Genomic DNA, 25,944 nt, shown 5'->3' with positions numbered 1-25,944 from the left:
AAGAATAGCAAAAATACAGTCAAACCTTGTTTTCTTACCACAATCCGTTCCAGAAGGCGGTTCGAGAAGCAAATCGGTCGAATTCCGAATCTATTTTTCCCATTACAAATAATGGAATTTTTAAGCATTTTTTCACTTGCGCATATTTGTCCGATCGCGCAACTGTAGCGCGCCACCGAACGCGCAACCGTAGCGCGTTGCCCACCGCACAACTGCACCGCGCAACTGCATCGCGCTGGTCACATTATTGTGACAGAGCCGTCGCTGAAATTTAGAAAATATTTTTAAAATCCTGATGTACTTTCCAAAATTTAAGTGGACCTAAGTGCGCAGGGAGCTTAATTTTGTCCGATCGCGCAACTGAAGCGCACCGCCGAATGCGCAACAGTAGCGCGTCGCCAACTGCGCAACTGCACCGCGCTGGTCGCAGTAATGTAACAGAGCCGTCGCTAAAATTTACAAAATACTCTAAATCTAAGTCCTGATGTACTTTCCAAAATGTAAGTGGGCCTAAGTGCGCAGGAAGCTTAATATGGTCCAATCGCGTAACCGCAGCGCGCCGGGCACTCACTGTCACATTACTTTAAGAGCGTCTTTGTGTTTTAGGATGGCTTTACTGCTCCCACTTGCTTTCGTTGGAGGCATGATTAGGGGTTAATACAATCCTCAAAGTAACGAAAATATAATAACAACGGAGTCAGTCGGCATCCGGGCCGCGCGGTCGGGTTTTCTCGGGTCCTCCCGGCTCATCTCGCGAGGTTCGACCTCCGAATTTTGTTGGACAACCGAAGCAAAAAAATCTAGAATTTTTTGTTCAAATTCCGATTTGTTCGAGAACCAGGACGTTCGTAAACCGAGGTTTGACTGTAAAATAAATAGATGCAGCTCACTGACAAGTGCCGCTATTTGAGCTAATTTTAGAACAGTCCTGCGGGCGACTCGTGCTGTCCTCACGGGCGACCTGGTGCCCGCGGGCACCGTGTTGGTGACCCCTGGTCTACCACATATCATTAGAACATATGACTTTATATAACACATGGGAACAGCTTAGACTTGTCAGCGCTCACTGACAGGACACATCGAGACAATCCACCCACTTATATACGTGTCTGTTTTGTTTTTCTCCATATGCAAAACAAACAGTAGGTGGTGTCACTACCTTTAATTACGCTCACAACGATGATGACAAAATCTCTTTCTTCAGCCATTCTACTAATTTATACCATGTTTCCTCCTTCTCTTGCTATGCCAAATATTTGCCCTCAGAACCCCTTTGATCGCAGCAGGGGTGATTGGCAGCCTCTTCATGGTGGTTATCTTTGTGCTGAGTGTGGCGGTGTCCGTGCGCCGGACCAACATTAAGAAGAAGCGAGCCCTTCGTCGCTTCCTGGAAACAGAGGTGAGTAAGGTCCTTATGGGAGAACAGACTCAAAAATAAAATCAGAGTTTGCTGTGGTTGGTCCAGTGCTTCACAAAAGTGGCAGCTCTGTCGAACATTACCTTTACATTTTCTATTCCGACCTCCTATTGTGGTTGTCTACCTACAGAAAAAAAGGTGCTTCATCCATGGATGATCCTCAAGAGGTGGAGAGTGATAGGGCAGTGGATAATGGCAGACATAGTCAAAGGGAAGCAGGTGCTTGAAGGAGGAGTGGGTAGAGCAGGCGGGAAGTTGAGCACTGCTGAACTTGCAGAAAGTTAGGGAGAAAAGTAGCCAAGCGTGTTATGATCCGCTGCCATGTGGGAGGAACCTTTAGGATGCCGAGCTAATGTAAGCCGCAAAGAGTAGCAAAAATTGGGCCTGCTGATTGGACCCTTTTTCATATGCTGTTTAACCCAGTTGACAAAATCGCATGCAACACTTCAGCACCACAAGTTAGAGTGCGGATGTGGACAGCTCCTCCTGTGTGCCATTTCAGCACCACTAGTTAGAGTGAGAATGTGGACAGCTCCTCCTGTGCGTCAGCACCACCACCGTGCTGGACAGCTCCTTGCAGCCTGTTTACTCACTCGGGATTGTTTGTGTGCGTCTGTGTGTGGTTCCCTCCAGATGTTGATTTATTATTCAGTTTCACTGAAAGATTGCTATTGTTTTTAATCAAACTGTAACAACCAGCAGCCAGAGGCAAACGGGGCTGCCGACTCATGTCTGGCTGATTTACACTTTGTGATTATCTTTGCCTCCCCGCCCGCTCTTCTCGGATACCGGCTACCATTTTCCCTAATCCTCCTTATATTGCTTCCGTTTTGTGTGATTTTGCCTCTCTAAGCAAGTCAGCTGCCTGATTCCTCACTGCTGCCTTCCTATTGTTTTATTTCTGTAAAGGTTTTTTTTTCCCCTTTTCTAATTTCCTCCCACTTGTATTTATTGCTCTGTTGTACAAGAGAAGTGATGATACAACAGTGTGAAGTCAAAGGTTGGAAATTATGTGATGGTCATTTTTAACCATTTCTAAAGTACTGACCAGCCACTGCAGTGTAATTAATAATTCTGAGTGTTATGTTCTGTTTCGTCAGCTGGTGGAACCTTTGACACCAAGTGGGACGGCACCTAACCAAGCTCAGCTACGAATCTTGAAAGAGACAGAACTCAAAAGAGTCAAGATCCTCGGTTCTGGGGCCTTTGGGACAGTATACAAGGTAGAACAAATTGTCTACTTGTAGCATGTTTGTCTTAGGTGGGCATTGCTTCTTTTGCCCCTAATCAGAATTTAACAGCACTGTAATATTCCCATTGGCAGGATGTGGTACGGTTTAATAATGAGATAAAATTAAAAATGTCTTTAAGCCAATAAAAAGCCCTTTATTAATGTGGGAGTGGGTGGTAAGAATAAAGAGTAGCACAGGACAATTAGGATTATGAACTGTTATGAGCTTGCTGAAATATTGACGGTTTTTACTCAGAAACGCAGTTCAATTTGATTAAATTAAACCTCAGTGCGCCATAATTAGCCCGACTTTAGTGGAGGTGTTAAGGCTGCTGTCATGGGGGGGCGGGGAGGAAGGGGGGGGGGGGGGTGTTCTGGCGGCAGCACAACTCATTTGAAGCTTGTTGAAAAGTTGAGAGCCACTTGAATTCTCCCTCCTCTTTTAAATGATTTGACCATTTTGGCAGCTGCTAAATCACTTTAATCACAGTTGAAATTGGATCCTTCAACATGATAAAATAGTTTTGCCCCCTTTTTGAAGGACAAAATAACTTTTAATCGTTCAGCATGCACTATTTCATCAGAGTACCGACTACCCCGGTGGGATTTTGTATGACGGGTTGAAAGGAAGGAGATAAAATAGGTGACAGGGGTGGAGGAGTGATCAATTTACTAATTGAGACAGAGAGAGCATAGCCGTTATTTAACATGAAAGTGGAAAAGGGTGTTCAGGAATAAAGCTTTTGGGGATGGGAGGGGGTGTGACTGAAATATTGTCACTAACGTTAATCAATAAGTTAACTTTTTAAAACTGACCAAGTGGAAATGGTTGTTCTCAGAGTTGTGTATTCTGGTTTACGCTTAAGTCATATATAAAAAAAAATATATAAAAAAAAAATTGAAGGGTTAGCTCTCACTTGCTCCATGTTTGTTTGTTTGTATTTCTCTCTAGGGAATTTGGATTCCTGAAGGTGAGACAGTTAAGATACCTGTAGCCATTAAAATCCTCAACGAAGCCACAGGGCCCAAGGCAAATGTGGAGTTCATGGACGTGAGTAAATACAGTCACAATTTCCTCATTTCTAATTGTCATGACTCGTTAGATTTTCACATCCACTGCGCATTCACTAAAATCCATTTTCCCGATATTCACAGTTCATCTTGTTTTAAAAAGAAAACCCGAAAAAGATCAAGCTTATTTCTTAGTGATGATGCAATGCAGATGAAATGATTCTCATTAGCACACACACACACTTCTGACACACACATACGGAAAGTGACCCAATTGCACAATTTTTTTTTTTTACACTTACTTTGGCTGTCCTTCAGTGTTTGTTATAATTAATGCAGTGTGCTTTGAGAGCTTGTTTTGGCAACCAAAGGAGAAACTAAATTTTATTTTATGAGAGCATAGAAGAATAGTTACTATACAGTACACTCACTTGATCCAGTAAAGTATCCAGTACAGCAAATATGCTTTGCTGGTATTGTGTTTATCATCTAAACATATCATAAATTCCTCTTATCCTACTGCTCCTATCTCTGCGCCATCTTATTATCCAAGCCTTGTGATACTTGCAACGTATTAATCCTCTTTTGTGATATCACTGCTGTCGGTGTTCACCGGAGCTTTACAAGACGTGTCGCACGTACAACATGTCGCTCTGCCTGATATGCACAAAAGCGCATTAACGTAATGTGTTGCACGTGTTACATTACGAGCTGGCTAGTGAGGAATTAACCCATAAGTTAACGTCCTTAGATAGAATATAATGGGACTAACTCAATTGTGTATTTATTACATAACAAAAAGGCAAGAATCCTGTTGTGCAACCATCCATTATGGTAAAATACAATTCTGCGATCAGATAAAATTCTACACTCTTTGACTTGGGTGGAACCTGACTGCTTCAGGAGAATCTTGAGCTTTAAACAGAATAAGGAGCCTTGTGATCTTTGCTGCTTAACTCGTAAACAGGGTATGCTGAGTCTTTGAACTGCTTTTTTTGACACACAACAAAAAAACTGACCAAAATTAAAAAAAAAGAAAAAAAAATGCCTGCGTGTAATTTTTACTACATTTTTCTTTTGCTCCATTATTCAACTGTTCAAGTTCAACTGCGCTTTTTAATGCAATGATCCTAAAACACATCTGATACAAATGTGTGTCTTTCAGGAGGCCCTAATTATGGCCAGCATGGAGCACCCTCACTTGGTACGTCTGCTGGGTGTTTGCCTGAGTCCAACAATCCAGCTTGTTACGCAACTGATGCCTCACGGCTGCCTTCTCGACTACGTCTACGAGCATAAGGACAACATTGGATCACAGCTGTTGCTCAACTGGTGTGTCCAGATTGCTAAGGTAAATGTCAAAGCCTTTTTAGATGTTTTCCATTATATTTGTTTTGGGGAGTGTATGAAGAAATTTGTTACAGCATCTTCGGTGATGAGGCACATTTGCAATTGTATCGTCATCGCTTTTGATCATCGGTGATGGATTTCAATTACATGTGCGAGTCTCTGGAAAAAAAACATGGCAGTGATTTAAAGCTAACCTTAAGCTCATTGGTGAATCATGTCTCTTTGCTGCTTGCAAGTTCATGCACAGTTTAACCTACAACAGAACTCACGTTCCCAAATTTCTCAGATAAGACATCGTATTTGTTTGCATCAATTCTGTTTGGCTTGCACTATGTTATGTACGCTGGTCTCTTCCAAGTGACAGAACTTCACTGCCAGAGGTAAATCTCTGCGCTCCCCCTCTGTCACCAGCGCCATATCTTCGTAATGATCACCACCTCAAGAGATCTACTAATGAGCAGATTTATAAGCGCTGTGATGTAGGCACACTTGATGTTATTCTGTTTTATCTTGTTACGTTTCCGTGGGACGGTGTGCTTTAAAGTCACCCTTTGCATGTTCTGTTTGCTTGGTCTGACCTGGTTTGCACATGAATCCAAGGACTTTTGTTTTCTTAAGCTTTTAGCACCCAGTTTTCACGATATTTAGCAGAATTGAAATCACAGCGTTACATTCACTGGTGACTTACTATCTTTGCAAGTCCCATTGCATCAATCTGTAAAATACAACCCGGCTCTCCGCTACAATAAATTCTTTTAATTGAGTCCTGCTAGATGCTTTTAAGATTTCCCTCAACAGTGAGAAAAAAAAAAAATACAGAAAGAAACAGATTAGTCCAGCACTAATTTGCTGTGGTGACAGTTTGTTATTGCCGTTTGCTGTTGTGGCAGCAACTGTATCTCAGACCTTCAGTCTGTCGCTGTCTTTTCCAAACACACACACAGATGAGGTAGGGCATTGTGAGAAATGTATGAGAGTACAAGCAGCTTACATATCCGATGGGCATGTAAGCCTTTAAGTATCCAAATTACTTCAACAGGATTGAAGTTGTGAGCTTTTGCTCGGAATTTTTGTTTGAAAGTCATTGTGCTTTTTCTTCTTTGTATTCTTTATTTTTTGTAGTAGCAAGTCAAAGTGTCTTGCTAAATGTTTACATTTTCTCTAGCAGAATTTCATTAGGTGTTTTACTTTATATCACAGTGCACAATATTTATCAAAAGGTGTTATACATGAATTGTCTCCATGACAATTTATTTTAATCTGTCATTAACCAGAATCTTCACGCCGGTGTCTGTGGACATTTTCAAGCATATTTGAAAAGCTTAATGTTATCTTTTTCATTGCTTGCGGCTCTTTTTCAAAATCCCAGGTGATGCTTTGTTGAATTGTTAGAGCTCAAGGTTGTTTTGGAGCAAATGACACCAAACTATTGGTTTCCTTAATTGGCTCTTCAGTTCAACATTGTTATTTTTATTTCTTTTTTTACCAAAGAAACATTTCAAACTCGCATGACTGAAGTTGGCTATAAAGGTGTCACACTCTCCCACTCGTCCATCCAGGCACGTACACAGCGACACATCTCAAGGCTCAGAGGAAGAAGCTGTAGAATATTTTATTCTCTCTTCTTGACCTCAGCTTCTCTCAAGCTTACCAAACACACCTGCAATGTGACAACTATCCATTCAGATGTTCACATTCATGGACTTCCTCTATTGTAGCCACAAAATGGCCACAAAATGTTCTTGATCGTCTGTGACAAATGATCTGGAATACATAGTGGTGGTCAAATGAGCACTTTTGCTGAAATATAAATTGGGTTTTACAACACAGATAATGATGAAAATTTTAGTCTAGGTTGCAGCGTCTGCTTTGCGCAGCTGTATAAACAAATGCGTCTTAGACTGTTCCGATTGGTTGCTTTACTTGGAAAGATGGCCTGCATTTGTTTTGCCACTATTCCCAATTTGCATAGACAGTGTGTTGTATATTCTGTTAGCCCAGGGCAGTTCTTCTCCCATGCCTGGTATTTTTAGCAAAGCGTATATTTAATGTGTTTATGGAAGGCAAGGTACCGCCACTGTGGAAGTAATCATTTTGAATGTCGTTGGAACGTTATCCAAAGTCATTCAAACGTATTGATAGTAGAGATAATTGGTCATTCAAATATATTGGTGAAATCTAGGTTAAATGCTACAAATAGATTTTTTTTTCCCATAATGCCACACATTTTTTTTTCCAATAGTGGCAGTTGACTTGTGCATCTAATTTTGTTGTGTTTTTTTTTTTTTGAGAGGGTCAGAATAACAACTGGTAGTTGTTTAGTATTCATAGTGCATTGGACAAACTGCATTGTGATATCTATTTCAAAATAAACCTCACATTTTAAAGCCATTCTTGTGCGGGCAAAAGATTATATTGTTTCGACCAGGCGCAGTGAATGTTTGTAAGCAAAATGTGTTTCAACTTGTCTGCCCTGTTGCAAACAACCTGAGGCGATCCCCACGCTGCCTCGCTGAAAAGCACAACCAAAATGGGCTGCCTACTCTTGAACACAAGAAGGCGATTAGCTCAGCAGAAAGAGAGGAGTACCCATACCCGGAAGAAATTAGAACAGCTGTATAAATAGATTCTGTCTCAAACAGTCGCCAACCTTCGTCATAACCCGAGCTTGTGACAGTCAATGTGCAACCGATGCGATTAAGAATGTCATTTTATGAAGGTGTTTCATCAGGAAAAATATAAATAGCTCATTTAAAAGTACATGCTGAACTATTACATTAAATAATAGAATATGTCATTAGCCTATGGCTTGTTTTGAAAATTTCCTCTCGTTAAAAAAACTAAAAGTTGGACTGCAGTTAGCGTAAAGGCTTAGACTGGTTTATTGTAAATTTGCATATATTAAGATGGTAACTTCAAACAAATAATTTACTGATGAGTGTTTCATTGTAAGTTTGATGTTAACCGTTGACGTGAAATGTCGAAAATATTAACGAGGAGCACCGTTAACATCAGTTAACTTGCCGTTAATTTTTATAGGAATGGGCCAACTTTTATTTTTCAGATACAACAGTAAAATAAAAATGCTAAATATGTCAAGCAGATGGCATCTTTGGGTCTCTTGGTGTCGTTTAATTGCATAAATCCTATCGCTGTGTTCAAGGAACTATCTGGATTACAGAAGCTTATTACGGGAAAGATCTACAAATGCAGAACAAATATTGAAAAAATTATAATTTGAAAATCATAGTAGTACGTAAAACGTTTGCCAAGTGTATTAACATATCCATCTGGTGTCTGATGCTTTTGCTTCCTCTAACACTCTAAAAGTCCCTCCCGCCCCCATTACCGCTGGACTGGCCTTTGCAGGACAAGGTCATGTTGTTGGCTCATGGTTTGAATGTGCCACCTGATCCCAAATGTGCCTGCAGGGTCCTGGCACACCAGCTTTCTGGCAACAGCCACGCACTCGTAGTAACAAGATGCCAAAAATGTCTGGAACACAGTTTGTGGGTCTGAAAAAATTCCTCTGTGCACTTTGGAATTTGTCCTTTCTCTTCCTCTGGGGTGGGTGTTCATTTCTATTGCTCTGGTAAACTTAATAAAAGATTATTTGTAAATAAACAAGGAAGATGGTGAAGAAGTTACCATGTTAAAAATATGTACTTTGATCTGCATGGAAGTGTCAGAGAGTGATAGGCTCCAAGAACGCAATATGATTAGAACATTACAATTGTGAAGGTATGGGTTCTGACAGCGTGGGAAAATTCACAGCAGTGGGTCAATCTATTAAGAAATGAGATGGTAATTCCCACCAGGAAGCAAGGGGATCTTCCTCACCTCATTGAACTTTCAAGAAACCTTCATCAAAAGGCCTTTAGGTTTTTCACCCATGATGTTACGTTGCAAGCAACATCGCTGTAGAGATGCGTGGATTAAAATGATGCTTGATTCAATTTGGCAATTTTGTAGTCAAGACAGTTATTTGCATTTTTTTTTTTGTATATTTTAAAATAAATTAAATATTATTTTAAGACAGTTATATGCATTTTTTAAAATTTGAAATAAATTAAATATTATTTCTTTAAATTGTTTTTAATAAAGAAAGACTTCTTTATTTAGTCTTTATTTAGAAAAAACTACTACAGAGATGGGCATGACTTGTGGCTTTTTCATTTTCTCAGAATTATTTTATTTAATCTAGATTTATTCCGTGGCTGTGTTATATTACTTCCACAATCCGTTGCAACCGGCTGTGTGAGCAATACATTTCGACACGACCTGTTTGCTGTCTAAACAGGCTGCAAGTGAAATTGAACAATATGAGTTGGGCTATACCTTGGGAGCTGAGTGTTGTCAGCTGACCGAATTAATATTTACCGAGCTGTTTCCACCTTTGTTGTGGTCTTTATATGCTGTCGTTTTAAATATAAATTGATGACGCTCACATACGGGTAGGAACTCCGATATATGTGCTGTAGGCTTGCTAATTATATCTGTTGCATTTGGCATTCATCAGAGGGAATAAATTCATCAACACAAAGTCTGCCCTTCGCACTTCCTGCTTACCTCGTCTGCTGCTTCATATTGAAGCTTTCCCCCAACGTCATCATTTAAATCCATTCTGACATGCTAGTTCGAATTGAAAGAAAAGCTGCTTTCATCAGTATTGTGTAATCATTTCTGTTTCTCTCCCACGTTGGTCTGATTTGTCACACCTCATTCCTTAAACAATGATTCACCCTCTCCCATGCCCACTGGGATCTTTTTTTATCCATAGCGTTCATTATGCGTGTGCTACATCAGCCAAATGATGTGCCGATGCCACAAATCTCCGATTATGTTCACTCGTCATATGATCACACAGAAATAATAACCAAACATCCGGTATGTTTGAGAAATACCATCATCCTTTATGAAAATGAGTAAATGAAGCAGTTCAAATACAGGATAAACTCGGTTCACGGATGGCCTAGTTTTTGAACAAATTGAGTTACAGACAATTTTTTCAAAGAGAATCTACCTTGGTTAATGCACTATTTTCAATGAACTCTGGTATTTCGACAAAATCTCCTTTGCTTTTAAAGGATTAAACCAAGGGAGGGTGATTTATTAATTTGATTTAAAATCACCAGCCATGAAATTAGCTATATTGTATCTGCACAATTAAATTAGATCCACTCCAAAAGCTGCATCTGAAATAATGCTTTTAATGAAGATGTTTCAAGTAAACTAATTGATTTGTTTGTACAGTAGAGAACTGAGGCCACAGGAAAACATTCATGCATCCATTTTCTATAGTTCTTCAGTTTTTTTGGGTAACTTGACCAAGATGTGGTTATCTTTATCAGAAAGTATATTTTATATTGTCACTTTCATCAGATTTAACAGAAGCTCTTTAAACACCGTCTTTTGTTGATGTGAATTTTCCAAAGGTGAATCAAACCAGACTTCCTTTCATCCTTCCAATTCGTCAAATAACTTTTATTTCCAAACATTACGTGTCATGTTTTATACAAAGATTAAACTCAGTGCAGGAGCTGTTAAAAAAAAACAACCTGATAACGATGCGGTGAAAGAGGTTTCCGTTTATTGTTGTCGTGATTTGGATTATTCAACAAATCAGTTTCTTTGCCCGCTGAGGATGAAAAACAGTTTAGATAGTGTGACCACAAAAAACAGTAAGTCACACACACATCTCAAAGTGAGTGTTGAATCTTATTAGGAGTGTTTCCTCATGAATCACGTTAGGAGTGTCCCACGTGGCGTTGGAATGTCTTGACAGCTTCCTCTGTGTATTTATTTTCTTGTCAGAATTAACTGCAATGGGAAGTGCCAAGTGGTGAAGAATGGGCGCTACCTGGCCACTCTCTTCTGCTATTGATTTGATCTCGAGCCCTTCACTTTATTCACCGCCACATCTGTCTTCCCAAAACACATTGGAGGGAAATATTGTTGAGCCGTTTTTTTTTTTTTTTTTCCTTCTGACTCTGTGCAATAAGCATAAATAACTTCTTTACTGTGCGGCTGAGCACAAAGTATTCGGACATGTACACTCGTTTTCTCCTCTTGTTTGTTCCTTATTTTTTTTCCTCTTCTTATTTCTTTCATTCATTCTTTCTTTTCATTTTTTTTTTAACCTTGTGGGGTACAAACATTTTTATTGACCTGGTATATGGCTATTAATGGGAAGTAAGAGTCCTTGTACCCACTCTTTCATAACATGTTGGTAAATGCATAAGTGATGGAAATTCTCTTGTATTCAAAGTCGTGACAAAGATTTAAAGATTTAAAGGCATTGTGCATCTTGAGGTGTAATATCTAGCATGGCGATAGTCTGTGGATTAACTTCTCTCTCTCTCTCTCTCTCTCTCTCTCTCTCTCTCTCTCTCTCTCTCTCTCTCTCTCTCTCTCTCTCTAATGATCAATGAATTCATTTGTGTCAAAAATGTGATCAGCTACGTGTTATTGTACAGTTGAAGTAGAGTCAGAAGTAAAACTACATTTTCCAAACGAGCAGACAAAATAAATAAACACACAAAAAAAATTATCTTATGAAGAGTTTGTGGGCAGCAACAAAGCTCAGGAGTAGAATGTCGTCTTATTGATCAGTCGGTCCGTTTCCACGAGTGATGATTGGCTGGTGACACAGATAGTGTTGTGGTGACATTTTCAGTAGTCCCCAAAGGATTTGTCCCCTGACATTGCTGATCTGGTGGCTTTTTCATCAACTGGAAACTCTAGGCATACAATTGGATTTTGAGAGAAGGGAGATGTCTTTACAAAGCGTTGAAAGTTACTGTATGGTATATATGACGGGGCCGCCATATTTTGTTTGTATAAGAAATGAGATGTGTTTTATTGAATTCAAAGTAAAACAATCTACAAAGTTTTATACCATTGTTATGACTGTGTTGGAGTGAGAATGTTTGCTTCCTGACTTGCCAAACAAAATCATATATAGCCTTAATTAAGGAGATAATTACTTCAAACTTGTAACATAGACAATGTCAGACTGGATGGTTTCTTGATTTATTATGAAATGTACTTGGTAAAATGGGTGTTCTTCCTCCTATAGCTTCTGTTTTAATTGAAAAGCCTACTCTTTTTTTTTTTTACTCTTATGGAGGTTCACATTATTGCAGTTTTCCACAGTCGGGTTGTTGATTGATGAGAATTTGTGGGAAAATAACAGTGTGGTAATAATGATAATTACAACAATAATTACGAAAAAGCTAATGAGGTCTCGGCGGTCGTATCACATTAAATCGATGAGAATGGCAAGACAGACAGCGATGTTGAACTCGATTCCATCTTACGTGTGTTCATTTGTGCAGGTCACTGCCAGTACGTATCGATGCCCGCATGACTGCGTGTTGCATATGAATGAGAAGAATATAAAGTAAATGTACTGTACAATGTACGTGTTTGCAGGGGATGATGTATCTGGAGGAGCGTAGGTTGGTCCACAGGGATCTGGCAGCCCGCAACGTCCTGGTGAAATCCCCCAACCACATCAAGATCACCGATTTTGGATTAGCCCGCTTGCTTGATGTTAATGAGAAGGAATATAATGCAGATGGTGGAAAGGTAAATCATAAACGCTTGCATTTACACATACGACAGAAGTAAAGCCAAAGTTCAGGATGAGAAATGTAGCTGATTTAATTTCACAATGTTGCATATCAGAAGCAGGTCAATATAAAATATCATCAATATTCTGTCTCGGTTAGGCTAAGAATGTGGAAAGCAATATTTGCTCTCGGCCATGAATGAGTGAGCCGCTAATTGAGACACCAAATAATTAATATATATAACAATTTTTTACGCCCGGTGTTGGCTGTTAAATGGAACAAGACAATTATGGAAATTTTCATGGAATACTAATTTAATCATTTCAATTAGAGCACTCATAGAATTTAAGATGGATGATGCAAGCTCTGTTTGTACAATTGAACAAAATTAAAAAACACACCAGAGAAAAGATATAGTCTAAGTGCTTTAGAGTAAGTGAGACGTCACTTTTTGTTTCGCGGCAGGCCCTCTGTTTAGATTGCAAGCCGCGAATTGAAGACGCTCACAGTCGCTAGGCGGCATGAGGAACAACGAGGTCATTAATGCAGCCAGAAGCGCGGCCATGTAGCGCCTCGTCGCTAATCAGCAACAGCATGTCATTCGATTTGGAGTCTAACTGGCAGCGGGAAATGCATGTATAGCCGCTTGTGCTTATAAGAAGAACAAGAATCTTATTAAAGTACAATCCGTACTATGTTAATGCATTATTTTCATAAATATTCATAAGCTATAAGCATCTCAGTCAATGTATATTATACATTGACATATATAATTGTTTTCAACCAGACTGATAACATGACAGTGATAACAATGATTCAAAATTAATGAGTAATTTTCTATGCAAACTTTACCCAATAAAAAAAGTTTAATGTAGTCTATAGGCTTGGGACCGGCGGTATATATAAGCCTCATATCAGTCATGGAGTTCTCACTTCTTCAGTAACTTTGACATAATCAAATATTGTCATCGGTTGCCAATCAAGTTCATTGAAACGTGCCAATCCCTGGTGTGTGACTGAAGTAATGTGTCACTGTTCTCCTTGACAGATGCCCATTAAATGGATGGCTCTGGAGTGTATTCATTACAGGAAGTTTACTCATCAGAGTGATGTTTGGAGTTATGGTAAGATTGATTCATTAGTTTCGGGACAACGAAGTCTATATTAAGATCTCTTGTATCCTTTAGTCAAGTAGCCTTAATTATTGTCCATTTCTTAATCCCGTTTTTTCTTTGAAATGAGTTTTTCTTATCCCTAATTGATTTCAGGGGTAACAATTTGGGAGTTGATGACCTTCGGAGGGAAGCCGTATGATGGAATTTCAACCAGAGATATTCCAGACCTACTGGAGAAAGGGGAACGTCTGCCACAGCCGCCTATCTGCACCATTGATGTCTATATGGTCTTAGTCAAATGTATGTCATCAAGATTTTGATCAGTGGTGTGGCCTTTCGTTCCTAAATATTATATATATAATATTTTCTATCTGGCAAATGCATCAGATAAAGTTTGTAAGGCGTGCAACTTCTGTCACCCGAGCTGTCCGTGACCTCAGCACTAGCTCGTTGGCTTCATTGATTGTTCACCCTGCCCTGGCGTAAACCTTTGATTTCATGCCAGTGTCACCTCAGCTTGACGGCTGCCAGTCACCTTGCTTTTTGGTGACACCTTGAACCAGCAGCCACCTGGCAAGCAAGCAAGCAGGCACACACTCAAAAGCTAGAAGAGGTCCTAGCTCACAGCTAACTACGCTTATCTCCTTTTTCACCGCATATTCTTTCTCAACCATTAAATAAATCACACAAACAATCGACATCTTTGTTGTATTGAAACTTGACATTATCATCACGTCTTCAGGCTGGATGATTGATGCAGACAGCCGACCCAAGTTCAGAGAGCTGGCGGCAGAGTTCACCAGGATGGCCCGTGATCCGCAGCGATACCTTGTTATTCAAGTATGTAAGACTCTTGGAATGTGCCACTTTGGTCCCAAGGGATTCGCTGAACCTTAATGAAAAGAATTAAAATCTTCATCACTACAAATGAAGTCATGATATTCTCTCCATGTTAACTCAATTTAGAGAGGTTGGAGTAATCCCCATGCGCGTACCTGCATGAATATGTATGAATATAATCGAAAGTAAACTTGATATTGACCGTGTCCGTCTGCCAACGACTTTATTATGCAAGTCAAACATTTACACGGATTTCAAATATTTACTATGTCAAGGAGGTTAATATGATTATTTGCTAAGGAAAGCTGTTTTAGACTTAAATACTATTTACGTCTGCTGAAAACATGAACTGCCCTTAACACATTTATATTTCCAGCACCTTGGATTGTAGTCAAACTGCTGTCGTTTTGTTTAAGGATGAAATTATTAATCTGTATGCCAAATTGCATGCATCCCTTTTGTCAACTTAACAACTGTCACACTTAATTGTGTTTGGTTCCCTTCGGATCAATGAAAAGGAAATTCCATCAGAGGTGATCACTGTTTGACAAAGTTAATTCAGCGCTGGCTCTTTATCTGAGACATTTTGACAGACATATCGTTTTGTTTTTAGGGCGATGACCGTATGAAGTTGCCAAGTCCAAACGATAGCAAGTTCTTTCAAAGCCTCCTGGATGAAGAAGAGCTGGAAGACCTGATGGATGCTGAGGAGTATGTGGTGCCACACTCCCTGAATATCCCACCTCTGACATATACTTCGCAAACACACATGGACCCCAGCAAGGTATTTTGAAATGATGAAAATTTGAAGCGGAAGTGATCTCGACCGCATAGCAACAGACAGATTAGAGCACGGCATGAGCTCGCTAGTTCTATCTAATAGCTGCGGGCGTACCACGAGTAGCGATGTGAGGGGAGGAAATAATCTTCCTTGTGTTTCACTCATCGCTTCGTATCGCACACTCGCAACGCTGACTGCTTCATGTCTCATTTGAAGGGGTACTGTCGATTTGCCTCTGTCCATGAAGATGTTCTCGTGTTGTACAGAAAAGTTACGGGTGTCTGGGGAGGATGAAAAATAAATTATGGCTGAAGGAATAGTGAAGGAAATGTGGACTGTATAGCAATGGGATGAAATTCAAAGATCCTTGCAGTATAAGGGAATACAGATGGTAGGATTACTGGCTGCGGGCTACTTTTTATGCTTTTTAATTAGGAGGTGAGGATAAGCGAATCAGATAATGGATGAGTGGATTGTTTTTATATTGCTATTACATGCATTTTCTGCACTGGTGAAATGATGGCCTGTTTTTTAATCATTGGATGGAAATTAAAAAAAAAATCATTTGATTAATCGATTAATTGACAAAATAATCGACAGATTAATCGATTATTGTAATAATTGTTCCAAAAGGACAGATATGAATGCTGATCTTCCCAGCTCAAAATAGAAATGACACTAATAAGAAAATACTGATTTCCTTTTTTTGTGTGTGTGTGTGTGTGTGTGTGTGTGTGTGTGTGTGTGTGTGTGTGTGTGTGTGTGTGTGTGTGTGTGCGCGTGTGTGTGTGTGTGTGTGTGTGTGTGTGTGTGTGTGTGTGTGTGTGTGTGTGTGTGTGTGTGTGTGTGTGTGTATTTTGTGATGTTGTCGTAATCTTCATATGTTCCGGCTTTTTTTTTTCATCATATATTTTCATCTAAAATTCCTGCCATTCTGCTCTATCCTTATTTCTTTCCAAAAACAGTTTTGCTGCCAGGATTCTAAATTTAGCAGGCAGGATACAATGGCCACCCTCCAAAGAGTGGTCTCTCTTCCGCCTGTCAGCGGCGCCTGTCTGATTTCCCCAGACCTGGCCTCGGGAGGGCAGACCGCTGGTGGATTTGTCCGTGCTAAACAGGACGATCCACGATGCAACGGCACTTTAAGGAAGCAAGCCTCCCCGAGATCAAGCGTCCTTGGTGCTGGATCAGCACTTTCTACAGGACAAGGTAAAAACCTGCTGAGAATGTTATTTTATGACGAGGCGGGTCGGTATAATTCAAACCTCCATTTTAACACTGCGGTTCCATCATCTAGATTAAGATGACGATATAAGTCGGTCATTATGTCTGTTTTTTTTTTTATTCAATAGCTGGGCGGGAGGACTGCGGCGGACAGCGTTACAGTGCCGACCCAACTGGTCTGCTTGCAGAACGAGGTGCCAAGGGGGAGAAGGAAAAGGATCCCTTTGCGAGTACCATGAGAGAGAAAAAGAATTCAGGTTACTTTGACAGTAATGAGCAGACACATTTCTGCGGAACTAAATATATGCAGTGAGGAGTCATCATCAAACGCTTTATTACATTGGTTTTAAATGATGTGGTGCGCCTGGAGACTTTAGCAAAGGATCAGCAGGTTGAGGTGGATAAACACGTTTGAAAAAAAGATGAAACCATTTCCATTTTTTGACAGCTAGCCACACTTTATCTACATTTTTTTTCTAGAGGGAAAGAACAAAACAATCCGGACAGCAGAAAGCTACTAAATAATTTATGTTCATGTCATTTTTAATACAAACCTTTTTGCAGCCTCACATCATCTAGTTACTCAAATGTGAGTGTCTACATATTGAATGAGATTTCTTTTTGGTTACCTTAATTAGCTATTAGCTAGCTTCTTTTTTATATAAAGAAATACAGGGTGAGTACATCGTATACATGATTAAAGGAAACAGAGAAGGTCGTTGGTTTTATTGGTTTAGAATTTTCAGTAGGACCTGTAGGCTGTTTGTAAACTACAAAAACATCAGGACTATCACATAATTTTGACTTCTGCGGATTTATAAAAAAAAAAAAAATAATAATAATAATATAAATCCTCCTCCTGTTTGCAGAGTACATCAACCCTGTCGAGGAGAACCCTTTCATAACACGTCGCAGAAATGGAGATGCCAACGCGGGAGTTGATGGCGGAGGCTGCCATACTCTGCACATGGTCATGGCCGCTTCTGCCGCCGGCACCTCCGGCAGCCACAGGAACGATGAATACATCAACGAGCCACTTTACCTGAATACCTTTCTTAACCCCGGGGACAAGAACGGATTAGCTTCCACCGTATCTTTTGCTATCCCGGGGACCTCCGCTGCCCAGACAGTATCACAGACAGTCAACAAATCGTCATCAAGCCACGCAGTCCCCTCCTCTGGATACGTCCTAGCCCCTGGCCACCTCCCCCACCCTGCGTATCCGTCACACACGCTGCATCCAGGGCATACGGGACATGCCGTGCACTCAGGCATTACCGGCGGCACCATCATGTTGGATAAGAAAAGCAAGAAAGCTTCTTTTGACAATCCTGAATACTGGCAGCACAGTCTCCCTCCCAAAACCTCTCTGCACAACCCCGAGTACCTGCAGGACTGCAGCACACGCTTCTTCTACAGGCAGAACGGACGCATCCGCCCCGCCCTTGCCGAAAACCAGGAATACTTGTCCGAGGCGGCTATGAAAGCCGGCAATGTGTTACCGCCCCCGCCCTACAGACAGAGGAACACTGTGGTGTAGTCGCCCACCTGTAGCACGCCGAAAGCGGGAGTACGAGCCTTGAGCGACCCTCACAGTAGCAAACATTCTCCAAGTGAGTTCTTCTTGTACCCGGTGCAAACGCCTCTGTGATTTCATCCCGACTCAAAGACTCAGCATGTACCGACAGTGCTACATTAGCAGTATTACAAAACGTTCTTTTCTTTTACACAGCCCTAATGTTCTGGTTTCGTTTTATTTTTTTAACGCAACAGCACTTAGTGTAGTATGTCCAGAGAGACAAAAGTAATCCATCACTAAAATTACTGATGAAGGTGGAAACGATCCAAAAATCCAAAGAGAGGATAATTGCCATGACTGATTCATTAAACTACTACTTTCCTAATCATGCGCTAATAATCCCAGTCGCCTTTTGCGAATTTTTCCCACGGAGTTGAACTTGCTGATGGCACCAAGCGCACATTGGCATTGCTTGTGAGTAGCCTGTGAAAATGATGCAAGGCCGCAGAGTTGTCGTGACCTCCCAGCAAAAAGCTGCAGTCATGCTAAAGCCCAGATGTTGCAAACCCACACACTTCTTTTGCATTTGTTTGCACCAGTAATGGAATTCAAATATTTATCACATGCAGTATTGTTCTGATCACCTGCCGCCAGCCTCGACACGCCAAACATGAATTCATAACTAAATGCATTCACGTTTCAGATAAACCCATTGCCACCTAAAATGTATTCTTGGAGAGAAGCGCCATTAACTGTCAGACGGATGTACGGTGTTCTTATACCATGACACAGGTGCTGTGCGCAGAAAGAGTTGACGCTGAATAAATGTCAGTGCAATTTTATGTATCCTTAGCTTAACGTCTGGCGGAAAGCATTGAAAGGATTACAGGTTTGACTCAAGTAACCTTATCTACTTTTCCTTATTGTTCTCTTGCCACTCAGCCATGAAGATTGGTAATAGAAAATAAAAGAGCACCTAGTATAAATAAATTATATATCTGTCAAAATAGTTTTATCCAGCTAGCGTTCCATCAATCACAGTCTAGGTTCAATTCTGTTGTTCCATATTAAATTCACAAGCTAAGTGCTTTGGTTTTGGGAAAGATCCTTTCTGTACGCAGCATGACTAAACCAATGTGGACCAATCACGGTTTATAAAGGTAAATATTCTTCTGGATGGACATAAATTCTCACAGTCAAACCCCCAAATGTTTTCTTCTATTTTCCTAGTTCCAAAGAAAGAGCAAGTCCATAATTTGTATGCTAAGTTGTTCATGTGGTTATATAAGTCAATTTTAGGCATCAGGTGTTATTGGTACTCACGTATGTACATAAGTATCAGTTGTTGAGAGTCAGCATAAGGCTCCATAATGGATCTCAATGGGGGGGAAAAAAGGTCAGTCTTATGGATTTTAAAAAAAACAACAATTGGGGCTCTCTTGCAACCAAGTGGCTTTTAGCTTTTTTCGAATGCTACTTTATCCACTTTCCTTGTGGTTCCCTGGGAGAAATTGCACTTCCCAACATGTCACCCATTGCGCCCACTCAGAAACCCTCAATGACAGGCAATAGGTTGAAATCTCACAGTCAGTATGAGATTTGCGTATTAGCATCCGAGAAACGATGCATCGGTGTTGTGAAAGCAGTGAGATAGTGCAACGCAAATGTCATTCTTCTCTTGCTTATCTTTCAGGAGAAAGATATACTCGGTTTTATGATGATGATGATGTTGTTTAATGTGAAATTTGGCTTAGTTACATCCGTGTTTTTATAGCCGAACACCCTTTTAGTTCTGCTCATCTACTAATTCAGATTTACGGTCATATTTATTGGAGAGGAAGGAGAATATGTATAGATATCCGGAGGAGGGAATAAAATGTTTTTGTTTCCAATTCCAAGGATATAGCAGGCAATAAAAATGATCATCGTGGTTATATTTGTATTAAACAAGTCAACTGTTGAAGAAGCCTTTTTTTTTTTTGTAATTTAATTAGCTTTCATACGGCTTGAGGCCTCCATTTCTTATAAGCATCCTAAAAGAAACTGGAAGGAAGATATTTTGCAAACAGAGGTTTTATTATTATTATTATTATTATTATTAATTGATTGTATACAAACAATTTGCTTACCTCGACTGGTTCCTGATTCAGCGTCTCGGTGATTTCATTTGAAAGAGTACTTCGAGTAAATAGTACTTGACTTCAAATTGATTGATCTCAACTCTTTGTCTGTATCTACTCACTAACATGATGGGATATTTTTTTTAGGTTCTGGAGAGGCTGTGATTCTTATTTAAAAATTGATAAGATGTTGAGTTGATTCTACATTCATCATGTCTGCAACAACATAGAAATGGTCTACATAGAAAAACTGGAAATGTGCATATTTCTTCTATGAGAAGGTCACTCGAAATCACTTAATCACTTTTTTTTTATTTAGTTTTTTTAATTTTTTTTTTACAAGAACAATCTGTGTCTGTAAATAAACTGTATCCGAAGTGTGTGCCAGCCGCACATGATTTCTAACGTCGGCATTCATACACTGCCGTCACAAAAGTCACATTTGACCAAGCACAGTTTTACAATGTAATTATATTATAGTGCGACTGTAAATTCATGGATATTTTTGTTACAACCTAATCACAAATATTTTAAGATAATTTGCCGATCATTGCTTACTGTTAAATTCAAAATACATTGACAGAACTTGAGTAGGTTACAGCTCTGAAATTTCTTTTCCGAGTTGAAGATTTTGTCGATATTTCTCTTTGCATTGTTGCATTTGTGTGATTGTTTTTTTTTTTTTTTTTCAGGGCTAAATTTCTGTAAATAGCTTTAGAATCTACTTATATATACAGTATATATATATTACGTAAGCGTAATTTGAGAAATTTCTAAAATGCTTGCTGGGTCTCTTTGTTAGCCCGTCATCTCCCTGTGATTGTGGGATTGTACTTTCAGCACAAATTGGTGAACTGTGACCTCCGCTATTGCTCACTTTTTTTGCAGTTTCTATATTATTATCATTATTATCATGTGTGTGGTATACTCACATATTCTCCATAATTCACTCAATGGTATTTATCGACATTTTGTATTGTTTTAAGATGCCCTTGCAATACTAACAGATATTCAATATACGTTTTTCTCAACAATTGCAATCCACGCTCTGATTATTTGAGGTTGGATTTCCTTGGGTAGTTTAATATCACTTTGCAATGTTTGTTTTCAGGGGTGAGTACACACGTGAGTGCAGTGCGGATTTCTGTAGCAATATAATATCACGACCCAGAGGGACATTGAATGATCCACTCAAAAAGGGAAACGTCCTTTTGTTGAAATCTGGTCTTTTAGAATAATCTCTTGAAAACTACTGTTTGTGCTTCACCAATAATTGCAGTTATATACTGTATTCACTCTATATGTGGTGTGAAAAATATTTCAAATCATTTCTTGACATGAGGATTTTTCTGACATCTTCGTATGATCATGCTTGGTATTTTGTACATTAGTCACAAGTGAGAAGACGCCGAATGAATGGTGCGGTATAGATTGGGGCACCAAGGTTTACTGGGCACGTCTTTCATTTCAGAGTTGCATAATTAGTTATAAATTTACAGTTTCAGGAGGGTTAGGGTTATTTCTCAACCGCTTTGTGGATGCACAATTTTCCAATCAGAATGAAGCACAACTTGTGTTGTAAATAGAAACTGTGTATGAAGTGCTTTTACAATACACTGTAAACTAATGACTACTGAGATTATGTTTAAATGTTCATTGGGGGGTATACATTTTGGTTCAATTAAATGTCTCCGCCTGATAAGGTAGGTTTACTACAGTTTTTTTTAATTACTTTTTTTTAAATATATGAATAGTTATTTTGGCAGCAAACCTAGCCTAATGTAAGATAATATGTCTATTTGCAGTTCATTAAAGTTCACAGTCATTTTCATGTACACTTTTCACGGAGAAAAAAAAATAAAAATTATATATATATATATATATATATATTATATAAAATACACACACTGTATTACGATGAACCACTTTATAGGCAGAAATAGTTTCTTTTCACTGGTTCATTAGTAAATTTCTGTCAAAACAACATTTAAAGATGTTTCCATGTTTTCCTGTTTTGTTACATGAATCTGTCAAAACTATATTTTTAATTCAGTATAAATAAAGATCAGTCAATATTTAAAGACGGGCTATGCCGATGTCATTTATAGCTGGCATTGTTGAAAGTGACCCTTCGGATCGTCTACTGGGGCCAGCATGGATTTGTAATACAAATTTACAGGAATTGCCAAATTGGCCACCAAGAAAGACATATTGTAAGACTAAACCCTGGATAAAGGCAATATTTTGTTTTTACGGTCTGATTCCTGCTCAAGCATGAAGACATCAGCCGCATGATGGGTAGTCACGGAATTATCATCACAAATCCAATAAGAAGCTTTAGCCCCTGTCAAATAGCTCCCCTAAAGAAGGTAATAGAGTGAGATCAAAACAAGCAGCTCCTGCCATTTCTCTAACTTTTACACATCAACAACACAAAGCGGATAGATTTTCATCAAATGTGAAGAATGATCGGCATTGTTGAATGCAAATGATTCCAAGCGTCTTTGGGCGAATTGATTGACTGATGCGTCTACGCAAAAAGCCTTTGACAGCACTTTGACAGTTCATCAATCTTTGCCGAAACGCCTTTTCAGTGCTGTAAACTCAGTTTGATTTCAATAATAAATGTTATTGGAAAGAGCGTTTCCTTCGTTGTCACAGCAACAAACCTGGCCAATGTTCAGTGGGTGCACCATGTATGTGTCCAACAGCATTTCAGATGATCATATTCAACAGTTTGCATGTATACCAATAGAATTTACTTTTTTGCCTTTATCACTTTTTCTCAGCCTGCTTGCGGCGCGGGTGCAGCCTGCGTCGAAATCCCAGCATGTTGGCAGCCTGTGATTGAACGGACGGTACAAAGCCTGCTAAGCAGTTCCACGATCCCCCTTGAGACTTTATATTATGAAACACTATATTGGATTTTTTTTTTTCCATGGCTGTCTGTCCGTGACGCCAACAGACACTTTAGGAGTACACAATGTATTGCAAAATTTGATGAATTACTATCTCTGCTTTCTGTTTATAGATTGAAATATGGGTGATTTTGAATTTTGCTTTGGAAAAGTGAACCTGAAGTGAACCTAAAACTATATTTGGAAATTCAACTCTACATACTATCATATTCCTTTCTCATAATTCAAATTCAGTTCTCACATTTCGATTTACTGCACCCAACATCAATTAATTCAAATTAAATATGACACTTCTTAGATCCAACACCATCCAACAAACAAAGTTTGCTCTGAATAGTCGGTTTGAATTCAACATTGTTCAACCTTTGGTTCAGTTTTCACTGGGCAGTCCGGCATTTATCTAAAACATCTTCCTTGTGTAAGCGTGCAACATATTTACTACATTAGTGCGACACACACCAACAAGCACGTAATGCCTCCAAACATACAGACCGCATTCAATGACCAGAACAAAAATGTACTAATTTCCATTTAAGAGCGATATGAGCACTGTCATTACAATTAGTCAAAGCCACGACATTAAAAATATATAATTTCCTCATGTCTATTGAGTTAATGGCAAGGAATGAAGTGACTTCCTCTTCTAGAAAATACCACTGCGGGCATAGTGATAAATGATACCAATTGTGGGCAATGTTGAATTTTAATTAAGCAGCAGTCTTAAGTGAGGAGGCGTCATTGTTCACATCAACTCTCCATTGCAATTACGCGGCGCTATTCATGTGCAACATAATGACTTGAAGACACTTCTTTGTTGGTTTACAGCAGAAGCATAATTGTGTCCTTTCACATAGTCAGGGGGGGAAAAAAAGGCACATCATAATGTTCGATTTGGACTCTGTTTGTAGTGAGTTAGAAGTTCCGTTTTTATCCCGCCAACGCCTTTTCAGAGACGACAGTTTGACACGCAGTAATAAGAAAAGTGCTAATAAAGACTTTAGAGTCTTCAAAGGCTTTGTTTTTTTTCACAGTTGATAGACGTTGTTAGCATTATGACGCTCAAATGTTCACTCCAAAAAAAAAAAAAGAAAAAGAACCTTGATTTGGGTTAGCTAGCAGCCAGCTGAAGATACGCAGTTTTAGATCTTGATTCCGTGTGGATTCCTTTATAGGTTGCAGATACGTATTTTGACCTTATGTCTGCGGCTACATAAAAAGCTCTTTGAAAAGCTGTGAAAATATCCAACACCACTGCAGAAGCAAAATAAAACATTCACAGTGGAGGAAGAGGCTAGATATTGTTGGTTGAATTACCTTTGCTTCGACAAGCTCGGAAAATGATTGACACCTCATTAGTCATGCCTTCTGTTTCTCATTGATAGTTTTTCCTCGGGCGTAGTGATTTCTCACATATCAAAAGAGAGACACAGGCAGTTTTTATTTCCTCATGCATTACTATTAGGACATACTGGCTGTTTGAGCAAATATGGCAAGCTACTTATTTAAGGATGTAGAAAGTTCATAACGTCTGAAAGAAATTTGCATTTGCCAAGAATCAACCCCGGATTGGGTTTGGAGGTTGAACAGCTGGTTTTCCTCATGCGTGTATTCTCTGTGGGTTGTGACTTCGCTATGTGTCCTTTACCTGTCTGATTCAGCTGATGCATCGTTTTTAAAGTTGTAAGTAAGCACGTTTTAAAAAAAATGAAAAACGCTCACTTTGCAGTCACATTCCACTCAGGGAAGTTGCCCTCATTGGCGCAAAGCAATTACAAATCCAATGCACACACACACACACACCAAACACATCTCACACACACAACGCCATCCTCAGGCATACAGAGACAGACAAATTACCTCCCTGTCAGATTAAATCAGACTTGACATCCCTTAATTAATTTCAGTGTATATTAGCATTTCATTGTGTCTTTCCCCTCATTTTGTTGTGTTTCAGTTCTCCTTCCCAGTCGGGTCTCGGGGAAAGCCTCCATTTGAAAAACCATGCAGTCACTTGGCTTCCATATCACTTTTTTTTTTTTTTTTGTCTAATTGTTATGACTACGTGGAAGTCGCATGCCTGCACTGTTGGTATTACTCAATTTCATTGACATTTTACTGAATTGTCTATCAGTCAAATGTCATGGTTGCTCAGACATAAAACAAACCTGCTAACCCTACTTTGAAACTCAAACCCTTGTTTGAAGATGATGATGTGTGTTGATGATGCATCAACCTTCTGTATCCTGCCTGTCAGGAAGCTATAGCTCCACTGGCAGATGGCAGGAGACGCTGCGCAGAAGAGGGAGAGGACTTCAGGGATGATGGTGTTGAACACAAAGCTCAAATCCACAAATGGAGCCTTGCGTGGTCGAGGTATGTTGCCTGCGTCATCCACCGACCTGTTTTCTGTTAGGAGCAGTTCTTCTTCTCAGTACAAGATGTACCAATGACCATAGATGTCGTTCAGTCCCTATATTGCAGGTTTCACATCCAGCTTTATACCTTCTCCGCTTCTCTTGCTCCACACTGAATCGCTCTTCACTAATCCCTTACTATCCATACAAAGGCACGATCAGACACTCGGCGAGCCACTCAACATCACCCCGAGAAGATTCTGTCTGATATCTCCCGTGCAGATTAAACTTGAAATGCAGCACCATAAACAAGTGCCTGATCAGAGCCCCATGTCACGGATTATGTACTTCAGAAACGCTGAAATTGACACAGGTAGAGCTGCAAAAAGTCAGGGAAGCTTCTTCTTTATTGGTTTTCAGCTCAGTTGTGGGCCTGCCAGTGTGGTGAGTTTTATCTCAGCGGATTTAAAGAGGAGCAACACATTACACT

At 39.6% G+C, this 25,944-nt stretch overlaps 1 protein-coding gene across 3 annotated transcripts in view; it reads left to right on the top strand.

Annotated features, from left to right (window-relative positions):
• LOC125973651 (receptor tyrosine-protein kinase erbB-4) overlaps positions 1–21,919 on the top strand; it is a 106,032-nt gene extending 84,113 nt beyond the window's left edge. For 2 of the 3 annotated variants that reach the window (XM_049728070.2, XM_049728073.2), the window contains 12 exons: positions 1,267–1,399; positions 2,518–2,640; positions 3,601–3,699; positions 4,825–5,010; positions 12,444–12,599; positions 13,632–13,707; positions 13,852–13,998; positions 14,441–14,538; positions 15,152–15,322; positions 16,285–16,528; positions 16,672–16,800; positions 17,413–21,919. In XM_049728070.2, coding sequence (XP_049584027.1) covers positions 1,267–1,399; positions 2,518–2,640; positions 3,601–3,699; positions 4,825–5,010; positions 12,444–12,599; positions 13,632–13,707; positions 13,852–13,998; positions 14,441–14,538; positions 15,152–15,322; positions 16,285–16,528; positions 16,672–16,800; positions 17,413–18,083 — 2,233 coding nt within the window. In that variant the 3' untranslated portion in view covers positions 18,084–21,919. The remainder of the gene's footprint in view (positions 1–1,266; positions 1,400–2,517; positions 2,641–3,600; positions 3,700–4,824; positions 5,011–12,443; positions 12,600–13,631; positions 13,708–13,851; positions 13,999–14,440; positions 14,539–15,151; positions 15,323–16,284; positions 16,529–16,671; positions 16,801–17,412) is intronic. The other variant, XM_049728071.2, reaches the window with a different exon arrangement.
• The last annotated feature ends 4,025 nt before the right edge of the window (positions 21,920–25,944 follow it).

The sequence above is a fragment of the Syngnathus scovelli genome, chromosome 8, assembly GCF_024217435.2.
Source record: "Syngnathus scovelli strain Florida chromosome 8, RoL_Ssco_1.2, whole genome shotgun sequence".
Taxonomy (NCBI): Eukaryota; Metazoa; Chordata; class Actinopteri; order Syngnathiformes; family Syngnathidae; genus Syngnathus; species Syngnathus scovelli.
Note: the sequence above shows the minus strand (reverse complement) of the source record. Positions and strands in the feature narration are given on the sequence as shown.